General features: G+C 43.5%; 1 protein-coding gene across 4 annotated transcripts in view; it reads left to right on the plus strand.

Moving 5' to 3' along the window:
- iqsec1b (IQ motif and Sec7 domain ArfGEF 1b) overlaps window positions 1–24,264 on the plus strand; it is a 381,341-nt gene that overhangs the window by 71,717 nt on the left and 285,360 nt on the right. For 3 of the 4 annotated variants that reach the window (XR_013548356.1, XM_078413939.1, XM_078413945.1), the window contains exon 2: window positions 23,516–23,545. The exons of the other annotated variant lie outside the window; for it this stretch is intronic. Coding sequence is in view for 2 of the 3 variants with exons in the window: in XM_078413939.1 (XP_078270065.1) it covers window positions 23,516–23,545 (30 nt within the window). In the remaining variant the exon portion in view is untranslated. The remainder of the gene's footprint in view (window positions 1–23,515; window positions 23,546–24,264) is intronic. 4 annotated transcript variants of the gene reach the window in all.

Here is a 24,264-nt window from a genome sequence, read left to right on the forward strand (position 1 = left end):
CGTTGCACCTCCCCTTTTCCCAATCTGACACCATTCAGATAATCAGGAGAGAAGGAATGGGTGACGTTTCGGGTCGAGACCCTTCTTCAATCTGAAGAGGGGTCTCGACCTGAAACGTCACCCATTCCTTCTCTCCTGGAATGCTGCCTGACCCGCTGAGTTATCATATCATATCATATATATACAGCCGGAAACAGGCCTTTTCGGCCCACCAAGTCCGTGCCGCCCAGCGATCCCCGTACATTAACACTATCCTACACCCACTAGGGACAATTTTTACATTTACCCAGCCAATTAACCTACATACCTGTACGTCTTTGGAGTGTGGGAGGAAACCGAAGATCTCGGAGAAAACCCACGCAGGTCACGGGGAGAACGTACAAACTCCTTACAGTGCAGCACCCGTAGTCAGGATCGAACCTGAGTCTCCGGTGCTGCATTCGCTGTAAAGCAGCAACTCTACCGCTGCGCTACCATGCCGCCCGTTACTCCAGCATTTTGTGTCGACCTTCGATTTAAACCAGCATCTGCAGTTTTTTTTGTACCATTCAGATAATAATCTGCCTTCCTGTTCTTGCCACCAAAGTGGATAACCTCACATTTATCCACATTATACTACATCTGCCATGCATCTATCCACTCACCCAACCTATCCAAGTCACCTTGCAACCTCATAACATACTCATCGCAGCGCACCCATCTTAAGTAAACCACAAACTTGGAGATGACACATTTAATTCTCTCATCTAAATCGTTAATATGTATTGTAAACAACAGGGGTCCCAGCACCGAGCCTTGCTGCACCCCACTAGTCACTGCCTGCCATTCTGAAAAGGACCTGTTAATTTCTACTCTTTGCTTCCTGTCTGCCAACCAGTTCTCTATCCATGTCAATACCCCACCCCCAATACCATGTGCTCTAATTTTGCACACTAATCTCTTGTGTGGGACCTTGTCAAAGGCATTTTGAAAGTCCAGATACACCACATCCACTGGCTCTCACTTATCCATTCTACTTGTTACATCCTCAAAAAATTCCAGAAGATTAGTCAAGCATGATTTCACCTTCATAAATCCATGCTGACTTTGACCGATCCTGTCACTGCTTTCCAAATGCGCTGCTATGACATCTTTAACAATCGATTCAAGCATCCTCCCCACTACCGATGTAAGGCTAACTGGTCTATGATTCCCCGTTTTCTCTCTCCTTCCTTTCTTAAAAAGTTGGGTTACATTGGCTACCCTCCAGTCCACAGGAACTGATCCAGAGTCGAGAGAACATGCATGATTTCTCGGGCCACCTTCTTGAGTACTCTGGGATTCAGACCATCAGGCCCTGGGGATTTATCTGCCTTCAGATTGCCTAACATCATTTCCTGCCTAATGTGGATTCCCTTCAGTTCCTCCCTCCCTTTAGATCCTCAGTCCCCTAGTATTTCTGGGAGATTGTTTGTGTCTTCCTTAGTGAAAACAGAACCAAAGTACTCGTTTAACTGTTCTGCCATTTCTTTGTTTCCCATTTTAAATTCATCTGTCTGTGATTGTAAGGGACTTACATTTGTCTTCAATGCTGAGTTAACCCGCTGAGTTACTCGAGCACAGTGTCTTCTTTTGTTGTCGAGGACAATTTCCTTTGGCCTCACTAGATTGAGGTCTGGGTGACGGAATACAAATCCCTAAAAGTGGCAGGTACAAAAGTAAATAAACAAAGTGAGACATATGGAGTACTTGCTTTCACTGGCTGAGATATAGTGCAGAATAACAGGCAGGCTGTGCTAGAAGGGCAGTAATTTCCCACTGTCATAGAGGTCTGGAACTGTGCTTGAATATGTTTGAGTCAGAAATCTTCAATCTATTTTAAGATCTATCAGGATACAAACTTGATTTTTTCTGACTTACAAGACCTTAAACTAAGGGCTGGAATGTGAGATTATTCCCACTCGTGTTCTGTTTTGGTGGCTTGGGCAGAATGGGCTAAATAGCATTTTTTCTGTAGCATGTGTAATTTTATAACACATTATCTGGTGGAGCTCTTTAAAATGTTTGGTAAGATAGATGTAAAGAAGATGGTCATTTATCAATCCCTAGGAATTTGGAAGACATTTCCTTTTATGCAGAGTAATTGGAATGTAACATAAATCCAGTTTATCTGGTATTTAAGGTAGACACAAAATTCTGGAGTAACTCAGTGGGTCAGGCAACATCTCGGGAGAGAAGGAATGGGTGACATTACAGGTCGAGACCCTTCTTCAGTGTATTTAAGTGGGAGCTGAATAAATACATGAAGGACAAATGTGGAATATTCAGATATGGATCAAGAGGTCTTTAAAGCATTAGTCCAGCTAAGTTTAAAGACCAAAGGGTTCAAGGAAGCAGTTCATCTTGTCAAGGGCAACTGGTGATGGCCAATTAAATGCTGGCTCAGCCCACATACTTATTTTATAGATCGATAGATTTTTTTTAAACTGGAAAGGTACAATTTTTGGGAAGTAAAGGGATGGAAAGGAAAATAAAAGGATTTGCCAAAATGGTATGAATGTTACTCCCAACAGGACGTTCTTCCAAACTTAAAATCAACTGGCACAGGGAATATTGTTGTTTGCATCTGTAATTTAAATTACAAGCTGCGATTTGCATTTCTAGCCAAGTTAACACTTGGCCAATTTATTGTTTCCTTCCCTGTTTTGCTTATGCATCATTGCATCAAAGTTGGTATCCTGATATAAAAGTGTCTTTGTTAAATTTGCCTCCCTTCTCATATCCAAGTTGCTCCTCTATTTCCAACATTTACAATTGTTTACAATTGTACATTTTTCACTTCTTGCTCTTTTGAAACAATCTTAAGCTGCTGAGAAATATTCCTACTAACTTTTATTGCGTTCTCTTGATGTCTTACATTTGTGATGGCTGCTGCAGTCTCGTGGATGTTGGTTTAATCGTATTATGTTTACAGATACATGAAGCTCTAAATCCTCATGAAAATGTGTCAGAGGTGATACAATAGGTCAGACAGATTATCAGATTGCCTTTACATGCAGCTGGGCATGTTGAATTTAAGTTGATTCAAATCTATTAAAAAATCCATAAATTTAAGCTCTTGTTCCTTCACAATTTATCACCATGAAGACAATTCGTCTCCAGGCTTCCACAAAATGGTATTTATTTAGCAGGGATAACTAATTTTAAGCTGATTACCAGTTTCTGAATACAAGGTATATGCATTTAGGATAAATGACAATATGGTTCTATATTCATTTAACCAATCTGTAATATCCTGTTCATAAGTTTCCAATAATTTGTCATTATCATCTAAACTGACCAATTTTTTTAATTTTATGAAGTTAGAAAAACATTTGTCACCTGAAAAATTGTTTTTCTACCATTTAGTAATTGTTACTAATTCCTACATTAAATATGATCATCCTTCCTTCAAAAAGTAGTTTGTTAATTGTAAAACAGATTTGCTGAATGGCAGTATGTAAAAGAATGCCTGTTTTACACTTAATATAGTCCTTATTAAATTCTATGGTAAAATGTGTTGGGCATGTGAATGCACATGTGTAGCTATCTTTATTCTTAGATCTGTATTAGACTTGTTCTAAGTTTTATATCAATGTGGCTGGTCAAATTTTTAAACATTTTCTCAATAAACCAGTGATCTTGTGAATTTTTAAGTATGGATTTACACTCTCACAAGAACATTTCCTCCCACACTCCAAAGATGTGCAGGTATGTAGGTTAATTGGCTGGGCAAATGTAAAAATTGTCCCTAGAGTGTGTAGGATAGTGTTAATGTGCGGGGATCGCTGGGCGGCGCGGCCCCGGTGGGCCGAAGGGCCTGTTTCCGCGCTGTATCTCTAAATCTAAATCTGAAACATTTTCATTTATAAGGTTTTTGTTACATTGCCAATTCCACTTTGGCAAACAAAAGCCTCAAATATTCATCTTTTTGGATAAGGCAAACACCTTCTGCCAGTTTAATTTACAAACTGACCACAAGGGGATACAATGGAGTTTGTTGAAACGAGCCGAGCTGTTATTCCTGGTGAAAATTGTAAATTTGGTGTTTTGGGAATTGTAAACATTCTCACAATTCAAGGCACGCTGTGCTGAAGCAGTGATCTTCTGTCTTTTACCCCTGTAACTCCTTGACTCTGTACACTTGGTACCTTGGTCGCATTTAAATGTGTTAGTAAAAAGTTAAAAGTTCTGCTGGGTCTTTTGTCAAGCCCAAAGACAGAAATTGACTTAATTATTTTAGAAACGTCCTTCCCAGTTACCCTATTGATTATCTCTGTTTATCTGACCAACTGCCCAAAAAAATAGAACAGTTTTAAATGTCACTCATGTTTAAAAATTCTGCTAGAAGTTCATTCTAGACTAAAAATTATCTGTATCACAATCCCATGCATAAAAACAGGAAATGCTGGAAGTACATTTCAGACCTTTGGCACACCGGGTCCATGCTGAACATCAGGCACCCATCCACACAAATCGTGAACTAATTCAATTTATTTCTTCTCTCTTTTCCACTAACTGCCTTTGATTCCACCACTCATCTACATGTGCAGTTTAGGCCATGGAACCATATCTTTGGGTGGAAACTGGAGCACTGTGAGGAAATGGTGCAGTTATAGAGAGAAAGATGCAAACACTGCATCTGAAGTACTGAAGATTGCGATTGATCCCGGCTCGTTCAAACCGTGAGGCAACAGTTCGAATAACTGCGTCACTGTGCCGCCAAACTTAATTCTTTGAGGCTGAGTCTGATAAAGGTCAAACTTGGAAAACAAATATATTTTGAATTGCAGAGATGGATGGAGAGGACAAAGGAAATAATTGTGATAGAGTAGAAACCAAGAGTGACCAATTACATAAGTGATAGGAGTCGAATTAGGCGTTTTGGCTCGTCAAGTCTACTCTGCCTTTCAATCACGGCTGATCTATCTCTCCCTCCTAACCCCATTCTCCTGCCTTCTCCCCATAACCTCTGACAGCTGTACTAATCAAGAATTTATCTATCTCTGCCTTAGAAATATCCATTGACTTCCACAGATTCACCACCCTCTGATCAAAGAAATTTCCCCTAATCTCCTTCCTAAAAGAAATCCTTTAATTCTGATATATGACTAGTCCTGGACTCTCCCACTAATGGAAACATCCTCTCCACATCCACTCTATCCAAGCCTTTCACTATTCTGTGTATTTCAATGATGTCCCCCTCATTCTTTTAAACTCTAGCGAGTACAGGCCCAGAGCTGACAAACGCTCATCATAGGTTAACCTACTCATTTTCTGGGATCATTCATGTAAACCTCCTCTGGACCCTCTCCAGAGCCAGCACATATCATATCATATCATATATATATACAGCCGGAAACAGGCCTTTTCGGCCCTCCAAGTCCGTGCCGCCCAGTGATCCCCGTACATTAACACTATCCTACACCCACTAGGGACAATTTTTACATTTACCCAGCCAATTAACCTACATACCTGTACATCTTTGGAGTGTGGGAGGAAACTGAAGATCTCGGAGAAAACCCACGCAGGTCACGGGGAGAACGTACAAACTCCTTACAGTGCAGCACCCGTAGTCAGGATCGAACCTGAGTCTCCGGCGCTGCATTCGCTGTAAAGCAGCAACTCTACCGCTGCGCTACCGTGCCAGATATGGTGCCCAAAATTGCTCACAATATTCCAAACAGGCCTTGAATCTGGTGAGTCGCAGGAGGAGCCCGGCCAGGAGGAGCCCGGCCAGGAGGAGCCCCACAGAGCCCAGTCCCTCCAAACACCAGAGTCTCCCAACCCCTGCAGAGTAGTTATGAAGAGGGCTGATCCGTGGGCGGTTGCTGCTGGGACGCAAGTCGGGGCCTGATCAACCCCGGCTGGGTTGCCTGGGCAAGGGTGTCTGATGTTGTGAAACCCCGAAACATCCCATGACCCCAGATCACATCACTGAAGATGCGTCCCAGCGCATCCAGAGGATGTGTCTTTCACATCACAAATGTGGAATATGAAAGGTTTTACATAAGCGATCATATACTGTATATGATCCCTCATTGTAGGCTGATTCAGAAGATTAACATGTACGGGATTCACGATGATTTGATCGTATGGATTGAGGGTTATGGTGGATGTTAGATATTCTGGCTGGAGATCTGTGACCAGTGGAATTCAGCAGGGATCTGTGCTGGGACTTCTGCTGTTTGAGATATATGTAAAGGACTAAGGTTTGACCCGAGTAACTGAGGTGTTGCACTTCGGAAGGTTGATTGCAAGGAGAGTATACAGTTCATGGCACGATCTTTGACAGCATCAACGTGCAAAGTCCATGTTCAGGGCTTACTAAAGGTGGCAACACAAGTAGGTATGGGTGGTAAAGAAGGCGTATGGTATGCTTGCCTCCAGTGCCGGGGCATTGAATATAAGAGGAAGTTATGATACAGCTCCAATGGACTTTGTTTAGGCCACATTTGGAGAATTGCTTGCAGTTCTGGTCGGCTCATTTGCAGGAAAGATTTGAAGACTTTGGAGAGAGTGCGGAGGTTTACAAGGACGCTGCCTGGTTTAGAGGCTTTCAGCTGCAGGGAAAGGTTGGATAGACTTGGATTGTTTTATCTGGAATGCCGGCGATTGAGGGGAGGCTTGAGAGAAGTATATAAAATTATGAGAGGCACAGATAAGGTAGGCAGTCAGAACCTTTGTGTCAGGGCGGAATGTCCAACACTGGACGGTGCTGTAGGAGGAGAAGGGGAAAGTTTAATGGAGATGTATGTGGCAAGGTTTTTTTACACAGATTGGTGGGGACCTGGAACGCATTACCAGGGGTGGTGGTGGAAGCAGGTATGATAGTGGCGTTTAAGAAGCTTTTGGATAGGCACACGGAAGTGCAGGAAATAGAGGGATATGGATCACATGCAGGCAAATTGAGATCAGTTCAGCTAGGCATCATGTTCGGCACATACTTGGTGGCCAAATGACCTATTCCTGTGCTGTGCTGTTCTATGTTCTATGTAAGTTGAACTGTATCTGAGGGAGAAAAACTGTTAACATTGCGGGTGGTGCCTTTCCATCTGAACTGGCCAATTTTATTTGTTTTTTCAAATGTCATGCATAAGATCTGTTTTGGATGGATGCATCGTTGATATCTCCTCTGTGTCCTGCAGTTTTGCTCTCACTCCCCAGACCGAACAAGGATATAGTTTCCCCAGTCCTTGCCTTTCATCTAAGGCCTCTGCATCCAACAGACCATTCTCCAAAATTTCTGCCACCTCCAACATGATCCCATCTCTAACATGATCCCACCACCACTAGCATCTTCTTTTCTCCACCCCTTTCCACCTTCCGCAGAGAATGCTCTGTCGGCATCTCCTTGGTTGGCTTATCCCTTCCCACTGAAGCACCCCAACCCCCCACATGTACTTTCCCCTGAATTTGCAAGAGATGTAACAGCTGCCCCTATATTTCCTCCGTTACCTCCATCCCGGGATCCCAGAAACCCTTCCAGAGGGGGCAGTGGTTCACCTGTATCACCTTTAAACTTATCTACGGCATTTTGATGTTCCCAAGATGGAGTTCTTTACATTGGCGAGACCAAGCGCAGTTTGGATGACGGTTTCGCCAAACACTTGTGCTCTGTCCATCAAGGCCTACTAGATCTCCCAGTTGCTAAACATTTTAACTCCCCTTCCCATTTCCAAACCGACCATTCTATCCTGAACTGCCTCCATCGCACATGTAAACCGGAGGAACAGCACCTCGTATTCCACATAGGTAACATGCAACCCAATGGTATAACATGAAATTCTCCAATTTTAGGTCGCCCCTCTTTCCCCCCCTCCCTTTTCTTGCCCTTGTTTCTCACTCCTGTGTCTCCCCTCCCATCTATTTCTCCCATTATTGCCAACCTTTTTCTCCCACTGTCCCTTTCCACATATGGCTTGCATTTTAATCCTTCTTAACCTCACCTAGCTGACACTTTTTTTTGTCTACATCTCCTTTCATCACTAACCTTTGCCCACACATCTGCCAATTAAAACCTCCCCTCATCTGTATCCACCTATCTCTTGCTGGGCTTTGTCTCCCCTGCCTCTTTTCCCTACAATCAGTCTGTAGAAGAGTTCTGGCCTGAAACATTGACTATCCATGTTCTCCAGAGATGCTGCCTGACCCTCTGAGTTACTCCAGTACTTTGTGTTTTAGTTTATCGATGCAGCGCAGAAACAGGCCTTTTGACACACCGAGTCCGCACCGACCAGCGATCCCCACACATTAACACAACCCTACACACACTAGGGCCAATGTTTTAACACTTATACCAAGCCAATTAACCTACAAACCTGTATGTATTTGGTGTGTGGGAGGAAACCGAAGATATCAGAGAAAACCCACGCGGACACGGGGAGAACGTACAAACGTGCATTCGTGATCAAACCCGGGTCTCTGGCGCTGCAAGTGCTGTAAGGCAGCAAGTCTGCCGCTGCGTTACCGTGCTGCCCCTGTTCTTGTGCTCTATGCAAGACTCCAGCATTGGCAGTTCTTTGTGTCCTCGTCATGGACAAGAATTTCTTTATTATAATATTAATGTTGGAGAAGCATGAAATTGCTATTAATTTGGTGGTGCAGAAAGGGGTGGGACTTTTTCTCTTGCTCCAAATTCGACTTGGCCTGTTATTTTACTAAAAACATAGTTGATATTAAAAGTTCATTGTTAATTAATTCTCACTGTATCTTTGTTACTCTTTGCACACAGAATGTATTTGTTAATATGAAGCACCTTGTTATGGATCAGTTTGAGACTTTGTGATTATTATTGGCTCAACAGTTGGGAAATTATTCATCCGTTGCATAATTTTATGAATTGAATGGTTTACAGTTCATTGGGGGAGGAGGATTTAATAAATTGGACATGATCCTGATTTTTTTAATTATGTTTTCCCTTCCCCCAGGGATAAGGAATAGAGCCAGACTCACCATTGTTAATTTCATTTTAGTTCATTTTTGAGCGAAGCGTTTTCAAAATATCTCTGTACAGGATCAGAAGTTCTGGATAGAATTTTTTTTTTAGAAAAGGTTGAATATGTGGTAAAAGCCAGGATTTTGAGAGACGGTAGAGATTTCCAATAAAGTTTAGTTGGAATGTTAGTATGATGTGCTGTAAAAATTCTGATACTCAAATTCAAAGATTTGCAGATGTTAGTAAAACTGAACAGATATGTTTAGTTTAGTTTATTGTCATGGGCATTGAAAAGCTTTTTGTTGCTTGCTATCCATTTAGTGGAAAGACTATACATGATGATAGTCGAGCCGTCCACAGTGTACCGATATAGGATAAAAGTGATACCATTTAGTGCAAGATAAAGTCCAGTAAAGTCCAATTAAAATAGTTCAAGGATCTCCAATGATGTAGATGGTAGCGCAGGACCACTCCCTTGTTGGTGATAGGATGGTCCAGTTGCCTGAGAACAGCTGGGAAGCAACTGTCCCTGAATGTGGTGTTTTCACACTTGAGTACCTCTTGCCTGAAGGGACAAGAGGGTGTGACTGGGATGAGACTCACCTGATTATGCTGGTGGCCTTACCGAGGCAACGTGAAGTGTAGATGGAGTCAAAGGAAGGATGGTTGGTTTATGTGATGATCTGGGCTGCGTCCCCAATTCTCTGTGATTTCTTGCGGTCTTGGATGGAGCGGTTCCCAAACCATGCTGTGAAGTATCCAAATAAAATGTTTTCCACAACGCATCTGTAGAAATTGGTGAGAGTTGTCGGGGACATGCTGAACTTCCTAAGGCTTCTAAGGAAGCAGAGGCTTGGTGTGCTTTCCTGGCCACGGCATTGATATGCCTAGTTCAAGACAAGTTGCTGGTGATATTTACTCCTCGAAGCTTGAAGCTTTCAATCATCTCTATTTCGGCATCATCAATGTATACTGTGTTTTGTTTCCTTTTGTTTGTATGTCCCATAGGTTTATTAGGCACGCCAGTGTCGCAAGTTTCCTACCATGAAGCCAGTTCTGTACCAGTTAGGTAGGCCTCACTGAATCTCGCTGAAGTAAGGCCTCATAAGATTCCACATGGTAGGCACTGTATATTTCCTGATGTATGATTGAGTACTGCCTGGTTTCCAAAACACTGCATGTTATTTCAAAACACTTTCTCGGAAGCAAGAGAGTTTTGCTCATTTTATGAGTACTGACCATTAGGCTTGGGGAATAAATAAAACAATTTTATAATTATTTGACTGCTCATTGGTTTCAAAGTTGTCAGTTGTGTTGAAATTGTCACAGAGGTTATAACAATAAGGCTAACAACTGATGTTCTGTTGTCAGGATGGCATTAGTCTGGAACTAATCTTCTGGATGTGAAAGCACATACAAAAATGGAGAACCTTAAAGAGTTTTAAAAGTGATCATGATATCTTGCAATTTACAAAAATGCAAAGAATATTTGTCGCAACTGTTGCAGATGACAGATTTTCATAGCCTGTGTTAAGTTTAATGTTAAGTGACATTTTGATGTTTAGGGAAAATGGGTATTCACCATATTTATACTTGTGCATTGTTATTGAGCCAGTTATGTAAACAGAGCAATTATAGTAGTGGATGTGGGCTTGATATATTTAAAGTCTGCCTGGAAATGATCTGCTGGAATAACTCAACTTGGTGCAAATACTGCAGAGATGGGCGGCACGGTAGCGCAGCGGTAGAGTTGCTGCTTTACAGCGAATGCAGCGCCGGAGACTCAGGTTCGATCCTGACTACGGGTGCTGCACTGTAAGGAGTTTGTACGTTCTCCCTGTGACCTGCGTGGGTTTTCTCCGAGATCTTCGGTTTCCTCCCACACTCCAAAGACGTACAGGTATGTAGGTTAATTGGCTGGGTAAATGTAAATGTAAAAATTGTCCCTAGTGGGTGTAGGATAGTGTTAATGTACGGGGATCACTGGGCGGCACGGACTTGGAGGGCCGAAAAGGCCTGTTTCCGGCTGTATATATATGATATGATATGATATGTCTGTGAAGCATTTTGTCTGTGAAGCATTTTGCAGTTAGAAAGACTTGGAGGCTCGGAGTTAATTGTGTGATTTAGATTTGTGCTGTACTCCCTCGGTCACTTATCATATCATATCATATCATATATATACAGCCGGAAACAGGCCTTTTCGGCCCTCCAAGTCCGTGCCGCCCAGTGATCCCCGCACATTAACACTATCCTACACCCACTAGGGACAATTTTTACATTTACCCAGCCAATTAACCTACATTGTCGACGTACGTTTTTTGTTTTCTTGGCAATCTTATACAATGAAACATAGAATTCTTCTGAATAATTACTTCAATCTTTGATGCAGATGCAGCTGGAACTAGAAATAATTAGTGATTTATTGTTTTAATTTTATATTTTATATAATTTGACAATTTTTTTAAAAGCCTCCATTTGGAGTTGTAGAAACATCGTCCATGTAAAAGTGCAATTAAACATACACATTATTTTTAAGCATTTTATATATCTGCAAATGAAGATGTGATGTATTTCTGAAATCTTTTTGGTTTCTTATAACTTCTGTGCTTGGAAATATATATATAAGACAACATTAAAATTTATAGGTATTAAAGATTTTCCTCGAACAATAGTTTTACAAAATGAGTGGTGTTTAAAAAAAAATCCAAAACTTTAAGTTGTCAGCATTGATCTACATACCAATTGAGGTTTTAAATGCAGTTTTAGATCTGCAGTGAATTTTTTTTTTGCAGTGAAGTATTTATTGGAAAATATACCTATGATTTAAAATAACTTTATTGGCTATATAAAATCTATCTCTGATTAATATACACTTGTTGGATTAAGTAATAAGTAAGAATAAATTTATATGCATCATAATAATGGAGGCTGTTGCACTGGTTATTGAGATATTCATTTCCAAATAGGTACTGTAAAACATGGCAAAAGAATGCCACAGCTAGAGATGTGTAGGAAGGAACTGCAGATGCTGGTTTAGTCAAGTCAAGTCAAGTCAATTTATTTGTATAGCACATTTAAAAACAACCCACGTTGACCAAAGTGCTGCACATCTGACTAGGAAAAAAAAGAAACATACAGTGGCAGGCAGCCAAACACAACGGCGCGGCCATCTTGAACAAAATGTTAATTCAATCACCCACAGTCCAACAACAAAAGCATTAAATAAGCATCAAAATTACACCCCCAAAAAACCCCGTCCAACAATAAAAGCACTAAACAGGCACCCAAATTACCCAACCCCAAAACCCCCCAAAAACACAGTCCAACAATAAAAGCATTAAATAGGCATTCAAATCACCAACCCCAAAAACCCCCAAAAACACAGTCCAACAATAAAAGCGCTAAACAGGCATTCAAATTACACAACCCCAAAAAACCCCCAAAAACACAGTCCAACAATAAAAGCATCAAACAGGCACTCAAACCACCCAACCCCAAAAACACACAAAAAAAGAAACATCCATCAAAGAAACATCCATCACAGTGAGTCTCCTCCAGTCCTCTCCTCACTGTGATGGAAGGCCACAATGTCTTTCCCTTCTCCCGCTGTCCTCGCCCGCAGTCAGGTTGTTGTGGTTGCAGGCCGCACCGGACGGTCCACAGCGGGCCAAACCCAAGGCGCGTCGCGTCGCAGCCGCTCCCGCAGCCTCCGAAGACGGCCGGCTCCGCCGATGATAAGTCTGATCCGGGGCGGGCGAACACGCTGCTGCCGCTGTTGCTGCACGTCGGGGCGGTCGTGGCTCCCGACATTGAAGCCCCCGCCCAGCAGAGAAATATCCCGCGGCATATCTTAGGCCGCGCCGGACGGTGAAATGTCCGCGACCCAAGCCCTGCGATTCGGGGCGGGCGAACACGCTGCCGCTGCCGGAGCTCCCGATGTCGGCATCCACGCGGCCCGAGCCTAAGGTGAGTCGCAGCCGCTCCCGCAGCCTCCGAAGACGGCCGGCTCCGGTGGTGGTAAGTCCGATCCGCGGGCTCTGCGAACCAGAGCCCTGGAGGCCGCCAGCTCCAGGAGTTGGGCCGATGGTAGGCCGCAGCAGGAACGGAGACAACACCCAGAAAACAAAGGTCGGGTCTCCGTTCGGAAGGGACATATATTTACAATGTTACAGTTTCCCCCTCCCCCCCTTTAGTTTAAACTAAAGATAGACACAAAAAGCTGGAGTAACTCAACGGGACAGGCAGCATTTCTGGAGAAAAGGAATGGGTGACGTTTTTGTCTTGACCCGAAACTTCACCCATTCCTTCTCTCCAGAGATGCTGCCTGTCCCGTTGCGTTACTCCAGCTTTTTGTGCCACAGTGAGAGATCTGGGTTCCATCCCAACATCAAGTGACATCGATGTGGAGTTTGCAAAGACATACTGACAGGTATGTTAATTAGGCATAATGAATAGGCACAAATATACACAGTATATTCAGAAAATATTCAGACCGCTTCACTTTTTCCACATTTTGCTACGTTACAACCTTATTTTAAAATAGATTAAATTCTTTTTTTTAAATCATCAATCTACACACAATACCCTATAATAAAAAAGCGAAAACAGGTGTTTAGAAATTTTTATAAAGTAATTAAAAAGAAATAACTGAAATATCACATTTATCATATATCATATCATATCTATACAGCCGGAAACAGGCCTTTACGGCCCTCCAAGTCCGTGCCGCCCAGTGATCCCCGTACATTAACACTATCCTACACCCACTAGGGACAATTTTTACATTTACCCAGCCAATTAACCTACATAACCTGTACGTCTTTGGAGTGTGGGAGGAAACCGAAGATCTCGGAGAAAACCCACGCAGGTCACGGGGAGAACGTACAAACTCCTTACAGTACAGCATCCGTAGTCAGGATCGAACCTGAGTCTCCGGCGCTGCATTCGCTGTAAAGCAGCAACTCTACCGTGCATAAGTATTAAGTTATAAGTATAACCAAACGCAGGCTCGGCGATCGCTTCGCTCAACACCTGCGCTCAGTCCGCCTAAACCAATCTGATCTCCCGGTGTCTGAGCACTTCAACTCCCCCTCCCATTCCCAGTTTGACCTTTCTGTCATGGGCCTCCTCCAGTGCCATAGTGAGGCCCACCGGAAATTGGAGGAACAGCACCTCATATTTCACCTGGGCAGCTTGCAGCCCAGCGGTTTGAACATTGACTTCTCCAACTTTAGATAGTCTCTCTGTCCCTCTCTTCCCCTCCCCCTTCCCAGATCTCCCACTGTCTTCCTGTCTCCACCTATATCCTTCCTTTCTCCCGCCCCCCTGACATCAGTCTGAAGAAGGGTCTCGACCTGAAACGTCACCCATTCCTTCTCTCCTGAGATGCTGCCTGACCTGCTGAGTTACTCCAGCATTTTGTGAATCAGACCCTTTACTCAGTACTTTGTTGAGGCACCTTTGGCAGCGATTACAGCCTCAAGTCTTCTTGGGTATGACGCTACAAGCTTGGCACACCTGTATTTGGGTAATTTCTCCCATTATTCTCTGCAGATCCTCTCAAGCTCTGTCAGGTTGGATGGGGAGTGTCGATGCACAGCTATTTTCAGGTCCCTCCAGAGATGTTCGATCGGGTTCAAGTCCAGGCTCTGGCTGGGCCACTCAAGGACATTCACAGACTTGTCACAAAGCCACTTCTGCGTTGTTTTGGCTGTGTGCTTAGGGTTGTTGTCCTGTTGAAAGGTGAACCTCCGCCCCAGTCTGAGGTCCAGAACGCTCTGGAGCAGGTTTTCCTTCAAGGATCTCTCCGTACTTTGCTCCGTTCATCTTTCTCTCGCTCCTGACTAGACTTTCTGCCGCTGAAAAACATCCCCACAGGATGATGCTGCCACCACCATGCTTCACCGTAGGTATGGTATTGGCCAGGTGATGAGCGGTGCCGTTTTGCATTCAGGCTAAAGAGTTCCATTTTGGTTTCATCAGACCAGAGAATCTTGTTGCTCATGGTCTGAGAGTCCTTTTGGTTCCTTTTGGCAAACTGAAAGCGGGTTGTTATGTGCCTTTTACTGAGGAGTGGCTTCTGTCTGGCCACTCTAACATAAAGGCCTGATTGGTGGAGTGCTGCAGATATAGTTGTCTTTCTGGAAGGTTCTCCCATCTTCACAGAGGAACTCTGGAGCTCTGTCAGAGTGACCATCGGGTTCTTGGTTACCTCCCTGACCAAGGCCCTTCTCTACCGATTGCTCAGTTTAGCTGGGCGGCCAGCTCTATAAAGAGTCCTGGTGGTTCCAAAGTTCTTCCATTTAAGAATTATGGAGGCCACTGTGCTCTTCGGGACCTGCAATGCTGCAGAAATTGTTTTATACCCTTCCCCAGATCTGTGTCTCGACACAATCCTGTCTCGGAGATCTACGGACAATTCCTTCGTCTTCATGGCTTGGTTTTTGCTCTGATATGCACTGTCAAATGTGGGACCTCATATAGACAGGTGTGTGCCTTTCCAAATCATGCCCAATCAATTTAATTTATTACTGGTGGACTCCAATCAAGTTGTAGAAATATCTCAAGGATAATCAATGGAAACAGGATGAACCTAAGCTCAATTTTGAGTGTCACAGCAAAGGGTCTGAATACCTGTGTAAATGTGATTTTTTTTGTTATTTCTTTTTAATTACTTTGCAATAATTTCTAAACACCTGTTTTTGCTTTTTTATTGTGGGGTATTGTGTGTAGATTGATGATTAAAAAAAAAGAATCCATGGGGAGGGGAGGGGGAGGGGGAGAGGAGAGGGTGGAGGGAAGGGGAGGGAGGGGGAAGGAGGGGGGGGGGGGGAGAGGGGGAGGAGAGGGGGAGGAGAGGGTGCTGCACCAACGCAGGAGAGGTTTGGGCCCAACGGGTCCACTTGGTCTAGTATTAAATAAATATGCTCCCCCATCACTAAACTGTTTTATATCCCTTCAATCTCTTGGATTGTCAAAAGACATTTTGTTGACCACACATTGAATACCATTGGTATAGAAATCAGTCAATTGATCTGACAATGGTTGAATGCAATTGCTGCAGCCGAGGGCACTTCTGTTAAATTTGTCTGCGGTTGTAATTTCAAATCGTTATCATATCACAGTGTTTTTAAAGCGCTTGCTTCAAATTCCCCTCTAATCAGTCAGAGATCAATACTTTAAAAACTTCATGTGGTTATTTATGTTGCTAATTCTCTTCTGCTCGATTAGTGTTCATGAGATTGATTTCAGACTGAGGCTGATAGCTGAAAGGAAATTGTAATTTGGGCTATGGGTGCCACTGCTTTGACAGCTGGTGAGCCTGGAGATGGAGTCTCACAGGCTGTCAAGGCCATTTAAGGGTGGATTTGATCTTACGATTGGAAATACAAGACTTTTAATTACAGGATTCAGCTTCCTCTTGGAAAATGGCCGAAAAAGCGTGTTCCCGGACAGACATGGACGAATTGGGCCAAAGGGCCCATTTCTGTGCTGTAAGACTCTGTGACCTTATGACACTATAGGTGCCTGCAGTGAAACAAAGTCTGTTTTCTTAAGAGACAATGGTTATGACGTCGGGGAGATGTTACATGGCAACAGATTTGTTTTCCATGGACTTTTCTTTGCAAGGGAGTTTTTTTTCTGTTTGTCATTTTCTATAATATTTTTTGAAGTACAGTAAACCCTTGTTATAAATGGACCACAGTGGGAGGGTAGAATGGTGTCCGTTATTGCCTATTGTCAGCTATTACCAAATAAGGTATTATCATTGTATAAGTACTGGAAACAAACAACTGCAGTTGCTGGTTAATAGACAAAAGGACACAAAGTGTAGGTAATAGCAGGTCAGGCAGCATCTCTGGAGAACATGGATGGGCAACGTTTCGGGTCGAGTCTCGAGACCCTTCTTCAGACTCTCAGTCTAGGTGAGTTGACAGTCCCGGCCTGCTTGCGGCTGGGGGTGAGACGAGGATCCGTGGAGTCAATGATTGTGACCCGTGGGCGGCCGCAGTACTGGTAAGGGTCAGCGTTGGTGGCGACAGGCAAGTGGTAGGGGAGGCGGTGTGAGCTGGGACTGGCATGGACAGCAGGTGGCATGGGCAGCCGGTGCTGTAAGCAGCAGGAGAGGTGAGACAAACGGTGGTGGCGTGGGTAGCTCTGGCAGTAAGCGGCAGGGGAGGTGGTGCAAGCTGGGGTGGTGTGGGCGGCCGGTGCTGTAAGCAGCAGGGGAGGTGGTGCAAGCTGGGGTGGTGTGGGCAGCCCGGGGTGGCGTGGGCAGCCCGGGGTGGCGTGGGCAGCCCGGGATGGTGTGGGCAGCCCGGGGTGGCGTGGGCAGCCCGGGGTGGCGTGGCAGCTCGGGGTGGCGTGGGCAGCTCGGGGTGGCGTGGGCAGCTCGGGGTGGCGTGGGCAGCCCGGGGTGGCGTGGGCAGCCCGGGGTGGCGTGGGCAGCCCGGGATGGCGTGGGCAGCCCGGGGTGGCGTGGGCAGCCCGGGGTGGCGTGGCAGCTCGGGGTGGCGTGGGCAGCTCGGGGTGGCGTGGGCAGACCGGGATGGTGTGGGCAGCCCGGGGTGGCGTGGGCAGCCCGGGGTGGCGTGGGCAGCTCGGGGTGGCGTGGGCAGCTCGGGGTGGCGTGGGCAGCTCGGGGTGGCGTGGGCAGCTCTGGCGGTGCGAGCCAGTGGTGGGGGCAGCCGGGCCAGTAAGCGGCAGGGGAGGCGGTGTGCTGCCGAGTTGGTGCGTGCTGCCGGGGATGGTGTGGGCAGTTGGGGCTGTAAGTGGCAGGGTGGTGGTGTGAGCTGGGGGTAGCATCTGCAGTTGTTGGTAGGTCTGTCCGCTATATCATATCATATCATATATATACAGCCGGAAACAGGCCTTTTCGGCCCTCCAAGTCCGTGCCGCCCAGCGTTCCCAGCACATTAACACTATCCTACACCCACTAGGGACAATTTTTACATTTACCCAGCCAATTAACCTACATACCTGTACGTCTTTGGAGTGTGGGAGGAAACCGAAGATCTCGGAGAAAACCCACGCAGGTCACGGGGAGAACGTACAAACTCCTTACAGTGCAGCACCCGTAGTCAGGATCGAACCTGAGTCTCCGGCGCTGCATTCGCTGTAAAGCAGCAACTCTACCGCTACGCCAGATGTCCGTTAAAACAAGAGTTTACTGTAGTTTTCTACTTCACTATCGGAATCACCTTATTACGAAATGCAGCCTCCATTATACAAATAGTGATCCCAAATTCAACAATGGGGTTGCATCCAATTCATAGTATTGGAAATGCGCATTCAACGGAATTTACCGCGTTTGTTTTTTCTTCAACATTTGATAGATTCAGAACTTGTAATTTTGTGAATCTTTTTGTTCGAGCATGAATAGTTGATTCATTTTTTAAAGAAATTAAAATATTTATCCCCTCACTAGTTTTGTTTTCACGCTATTACCTGAATCTGAAGATGAACCAGTAGGTATTGTATAACGCAAACTATTATTTCAGCAAATATGAAAAGTTTTGAATTGGGTGAGTATGAAAAGTCTTTGTACAATATTGGTATGCATTACCCGTGTTGGCATGGTATGCATCAAAAAGAAAGGAGCTCCGTACAGTACAAAGTACAACTTGACTGATGTACAGCAAATATTCAGATTATTAATATAAAAGTTGTATATATGTCAACATTTTAGATTTTAGTAGATTTAACCTGTCCACTGTGATCTGGACAGTTCCACTGGAGTCACAGTGGAGCAGCGGTAGAGTTGCTGCCTTACAGTCCTTGCAGCGCCAGAGACCTGGGTTCGATCCCGACCATATCTGTATGGTGTTTGTACGTTCTCCCCGTGACCGTGTGGGTTTCCTCCGAGATCTTCGGTTTCCAAGATGCATAAGTTTGCAGGTTAATTGGCTTGGGTTTGTACACTTGGTATAAGTGTAAATTGTCCCTAGTGTGTGTAGGTTTGTGTTAATTCGCTGGTCGGTGCAGACTCGGTGGACCGAAGGGCCTGTTTCCGCGCTTTATCTCTAAACTGAGCTAAACTAAACTAAACTTAATGTAGATTTTGTTTAATATTTTTTTTCTCATGTTGAATTTGGCAATCCTAATGTTGGCATTGGGTAGTAGACTGTTTAAAAACACACGTATTCCTCAGTCTCTGTATTTTAACCACACATGATGATGTAGTGACAAAAGATGTTATTAACCCACAAATGCTAGCCTCTCTTCTACTATTTTGTTACATCATAAATAATATATGAAACATAAACTGAAGCTCTTAAATCTATGGCAAAATGATTTTGAAAATGATTTCTTGGTATGGTCTCATATCAGCAGGTATTTGTATAGTTTTGTTGCCTAAAAATTCATTAAAGTACAAAGAAACGTATCTATTTTAAAGAATAATTTACAGCAAATAGCTTTTTTCAAACAAAAGTACATTAGTTCATTTTGAAACTTAGAATTTATAAAATTGTATTTGCTGCAAGCCACAATCTATAAATTTATTGGTAATACTCCCAAGTTTGTAACAATCAGAAATCTTTGATTTAACTGCACTTCCTCCTCATCCCATAATGTATATTCTTTACAATATATCACATAATTTGCAATAAATTAAATGCTGTTTAATGGTTTTCTGTGCTCCTTAACTTGTGGATCGGTAACTATGGATTGGACAAGAGTGGGTGCATTTGCAAAGTTCTGAGAGGTGGCAAAAATAACCCTATTAGTCTTGTACCTGTGGGGCCGTATTTGCTGCAGTTTAGAAGGATGAGGGTGGACCTCATTGAAGTTCACTGAATAACAAAAGGCCTGGATAGATGTTTCTTTCCTCATTGATGTTCCTTGATTCGGCATGACAAATGGGTACGACTAGATTAAATGCAAAATTTAGTTTCAAATCTTAGATTGAGGTATATTGCAGAATGCATCTAATGGCAGAAGCAGAATGTTTCATTAAAAGCAAGAACAAGCAATTCAAATATTTAGAAATGTTTCCACTTACAGTTGTCTACTTTGTAAAATCTGTGCTTTGCACATGTGAACAGAATGTTGTCAGCCATGAAAAAAGTACTTGTTAAACATTAAATAGGTTTTATATTATATGTCATTTAGGTGACATGGTGGCGCAGTGGTAGTGTTGTTGTCCGACAGTGCCAGAGATCCAGGTTCGGGTCTGTAGGAAGAAACTGGATGCTGGTTTAAACCGAAGATCGACACAAAAAGTTGGAGTAACTCAGCGGGTCACACAGCATCTCTGGAGAAAAGGAATAGGTGATGATTCAGGTCGAGACCCTTCTTCAGACTCGGTGGAGAGGGAAACGAGAGACATCGACGGTGATATATAGAGATATAGAACAAATGAATGAAAGATATGCAAAAAAAGCAACAATGATAAAGGAAACAGGCCATTGCTTACTGTGGGCTAGGTGAAAATGAGTTACAGACAATGAGACTTTGAAGCCAATCCAACGACTTGGGTGGGGGTAGGACAAGAGAGAGAGGGGATGCAAAGGATACTTGAAGTTGGAGAAATCAATATTCATACTGCTGAGGTATAAGCTGCCCAAGTGAAATATAAGGGACTGTTCCTCCAATTTGCATTTGGCCTCACTCTGACAACGGAGGAGGCCCAGGACAGAAAGGTCAGTGTGGGAATGGGAAAGGAAATTAAAGTGTTTGGTAACTGGGAGATCAGTTAGGCCCAGGTGGACTGGGTGCTGTCTGTACGGAGTTTGTATGTTCTTCCCATGACTTGCGTGGGTTTTCCCCAGGATCTCCGGTTTCTTCCCAGACTCGTAAGGACGTGCGACGCACAGACGTGTAATCTAATTGGCTTGATAAAATTGTAAATGGTCCCTGCTGTGTATAGATAGTGTTAATGTGTATTAATGTGCAGGGATTGTTGGTCGGTGCTGACTCGGTGGGCCGAAGGGCCTGTTTCCACACTGTTTCTCAAAACTATACTAAACCTAAACTCTGTATTTAACGAGGAGAAAGACAGTAGGATGGAGGAACTTGGGGCAGGCAATGAAAGTGTCTTAAGAGCAATCAGTGTTCCTGTTGAAGAAGTACTGAAGGTACTATTGTATTTGAAGGTATCACAAAATGCTGGAGTAACTCAGCAGGTCAGGCAACGCCTATGAGAGAGGGAATGGGTGACGTTTCGGGTCGAGACCCTTCTTCAGATTTGAATTCGTATTTGAAGGTAGACAAATCTCCAGGGCCTGATCTGATATATCCGAGGACATTGTGGGAAACCAGAGAGGAAATTGCGGGAGCCCTGGTTGAAATTTCCGAGTCGTCCTTAAATACAGGAGAGGTGCCAGAAGTCTGGAAGGTGGCAAATGTTGTGCCTCTTTTCAAGAAGGGCTGCAGGGAAAATGCTGGGAACTATAGGCCGGTGAGCTTAACATCTGTAGTTGGAAAGTTACTAGAGAGTATTCTGAGGGATAGGATATACAAGCATTTGAATGGGCAAGGGCTGAATAGAATAGTCGGCATGGTTTTGTACGTGGGAGGTCGTGTCTCACAAATCTGATTTTTTTGAAGACGTGACCAAAAAGGTCGATGAGGGCAGAGTTGTAGATGTTGTGTACATTGATTTCAGTAAGGCGTTCGACAAGGTTTTGCATGGTAGGCTGCTCTGGAAGATAAGATTGCATGGGATCCAAGGAGAGATAGCTGGATGGATAGCAAATTGGCTCCATGGAAGGAAGCAGAGGGTGATGATGGATGGTTGCGTCTTGGACTGGAGGCCTGTGATTAGTGGTGTGCCTCAGGGTTCGGTGCTGGGCCTGTTACTGTTTGTCATCTACATCAATGATTTGGATGAGAACATACAGGCCAAGATTAGCAATTTGCTGATGATACAAAAGTAGGTGGTATTGCAGATAGTGAAAATGGTTGTGAAAAATTGCAGTGGGATCTGGATCGATTGGCCAGGTGGGCTGAGAAATGGTTGATGGAATTTAATACAGAGAAGTGTGAGGTATTGCATTTTTTTGGGACGCCTAACAAGAGCAGGACCAACACAGTGAGTGGTCGGCCTCTGGGAGTGTTGTAGAGCAGAGGGACCTAGGAATGCAGGTGCATGATTCCTTGAAGGTCGTGTCACAGGTAGACAAGGTGGTCAAAAAGGCTTTTGGCACATTGGCCTTCATCAGTCAGTATTGAGTAGAGAAGTTGGGAGGTCATGTTGCAGTTGTTGAAGACGTTGGTGAGACATCATTTAGAATATTGTGTTTAGTCTGGGCACCATGTTATAGGAAAGATATTGTCGAGCTTGAAAGGGTTCAAAAAAGATTTACGAGGATGTTGCCAGGACTAGAGGGTGTGAGCTATGGGAGAGGTTGAGTAGGCTTCTCTCATTGGAGCGCAGGAGAATGAGGGGTGATCTTATAGATGTATATAAAGTCATGAGAGGAATAAATGCAGAGAATCTCTTGCCCAGAGTAGGGGAATCGAGGACCAGATGACATAGGTTCAAGGTGAAGGGGAAAACATTTAATACGAATCTGAGGGGTAACCTTTTCACACAAAGGGTGGTGGGTGTATGGAACAAGCTGCCAGATGAGGTAGTTGAGGCTGGGACTATCCCAACGTTTAAGCAACAGTTAGACAGGTACATGGATCTGTCTGAAGAAGGGCCTCGACCCGAAACGTCACCCATTCCTTCTCTCCCGAGATGCTGCCTGACCCGCTGAGTTACTCCAGCATTTTGTGTCTGCTTCTAAACCTGCTGAGTTACTCCACTACATTGTGTTTTTTGCTCTAGTTGCCAGCATCTGCAGTTCCTTGTGTCTATGTTTGATTCTGTAGCTATTGTCTATCGTATCTACCCAAAACTCACAGACAGGTAAAATCCTATTTAAACTATGGTTGACTGCATAATATCAGTAAAGAAATTTAAATGTTATACCATAGAGGAGCAATTATTTCTCCATAAACTTGACTATTACACATATTATACTTGTATTACAAAGTTGCACTTTAGTGTTTGAAGGCATTTTCTTCCTTTATAAATTAATGATCTGATTTTAAACTTGATGAAAATAATCTTAATTTTGGATGTTAAAAGTAGCTGAATTTCAGATATTTTATCAAATTTTATTTGAAAGTAATACATTTTAAAATTATGGATAACAAAAAATATATTTTTCTAGTTAGCATTTTATCATATATCATCATATCATATATATACAGCCGGAAACAGGCCTTTTCGGCCCACCAAGTCCGTGCCGCCCAGTGATCCCTGTACATTAACACTATCCTACACCCACTAGGGACAATTTTTACATTTTACACAGCCAATTAACCTACATACCTGTACGTCTTTAAAATATTGATATTGAGCTAGTATCCATCTAAATGTAATAATGCTGAATAAAAGAAGGGTAGTACTGTGGGTGCTTGTGAATTCGATTTCTGACTAGGTCTAGCCTGAGTTATTGCTTTATGTTGATTTAAGATCTGAAAGCAGCTAATTAAATGAAAGGAGTCTTGAAATTCTTTCCATGATTTGTATTAACAACTATCTCCATTTTGTTTACTTCACAGGTATGAAGGAGAGAGTTTAAGACGTGTCAGGTTTGTGTTCAGTCATCATTCTTCATGTTATAGTAGTGTTCCTTTTCGAGTGTAGTAATTCAATGAAACTCTGAACTTTTGACCTCCCTCTTGTTGGTTGACTGATTGGATTTACAATCTGGATGTGATGGAACTTGCGCTTTGAACGCAAGAGATGGTTTCCTCTTGTACCTTATAGTAGTCAAGAAGTAATATTTAATCTGTGTTGTTTATTTACGTAATACCTTTCATTGGATATTATTACAATGTGCCATTTTGTTAAATGCTAGAGAATCCACTGAATACAGTACACTTTTTTTGATGACTTACTGAAAGGAATTGTTTGAAGATTCTACATTGGATGTATCATTCAGAAGTAATTGAAAATATATTTTGTGGAATAATCTAATGTCCAACATCTGTGATTATTGTTTTCTGAAATCTGGGTCAAAATCAATACATATTAATCGGGTATCGACACAAAAAGTTAGAGTAACTCAGCGGGACAGACAGCATCTCTGGAGAGATGGAATGGGTGAAGTTTCGGGTCGAGACCCTTCTTCAGTCTCGACCCGAAACGTCACCCATTCCTTCTCTCCAGAGATGCTGCTTGTCCCGCTGAGTTACTCCAGCTTTCCAGTTTAAACCAGCATCTGCATTTCCTTCTTGCATATATTAATCGGGTGAAGTTAATTGTGCTCAAGTTCATAACTAAGTGGAAATCTGCTGTGTGAGATGGT

This window comes from Rhinoraja longicauda, chromosome 17, assembly GCF_053455715.1.
Source record: "Rhinoraja longicauda isolate Sanriku21f chromosome 17, sRhiLon1.1, whole genome shotgun sequence".
Taxonomy (NCBI): domain Eukaryota; kingdom Metazoa; phylum Chordata; class Chondrichthyes; order Rajiformes; family Arhynchobatidae; genus Rhinoraja; species Rhinoraja longicauda.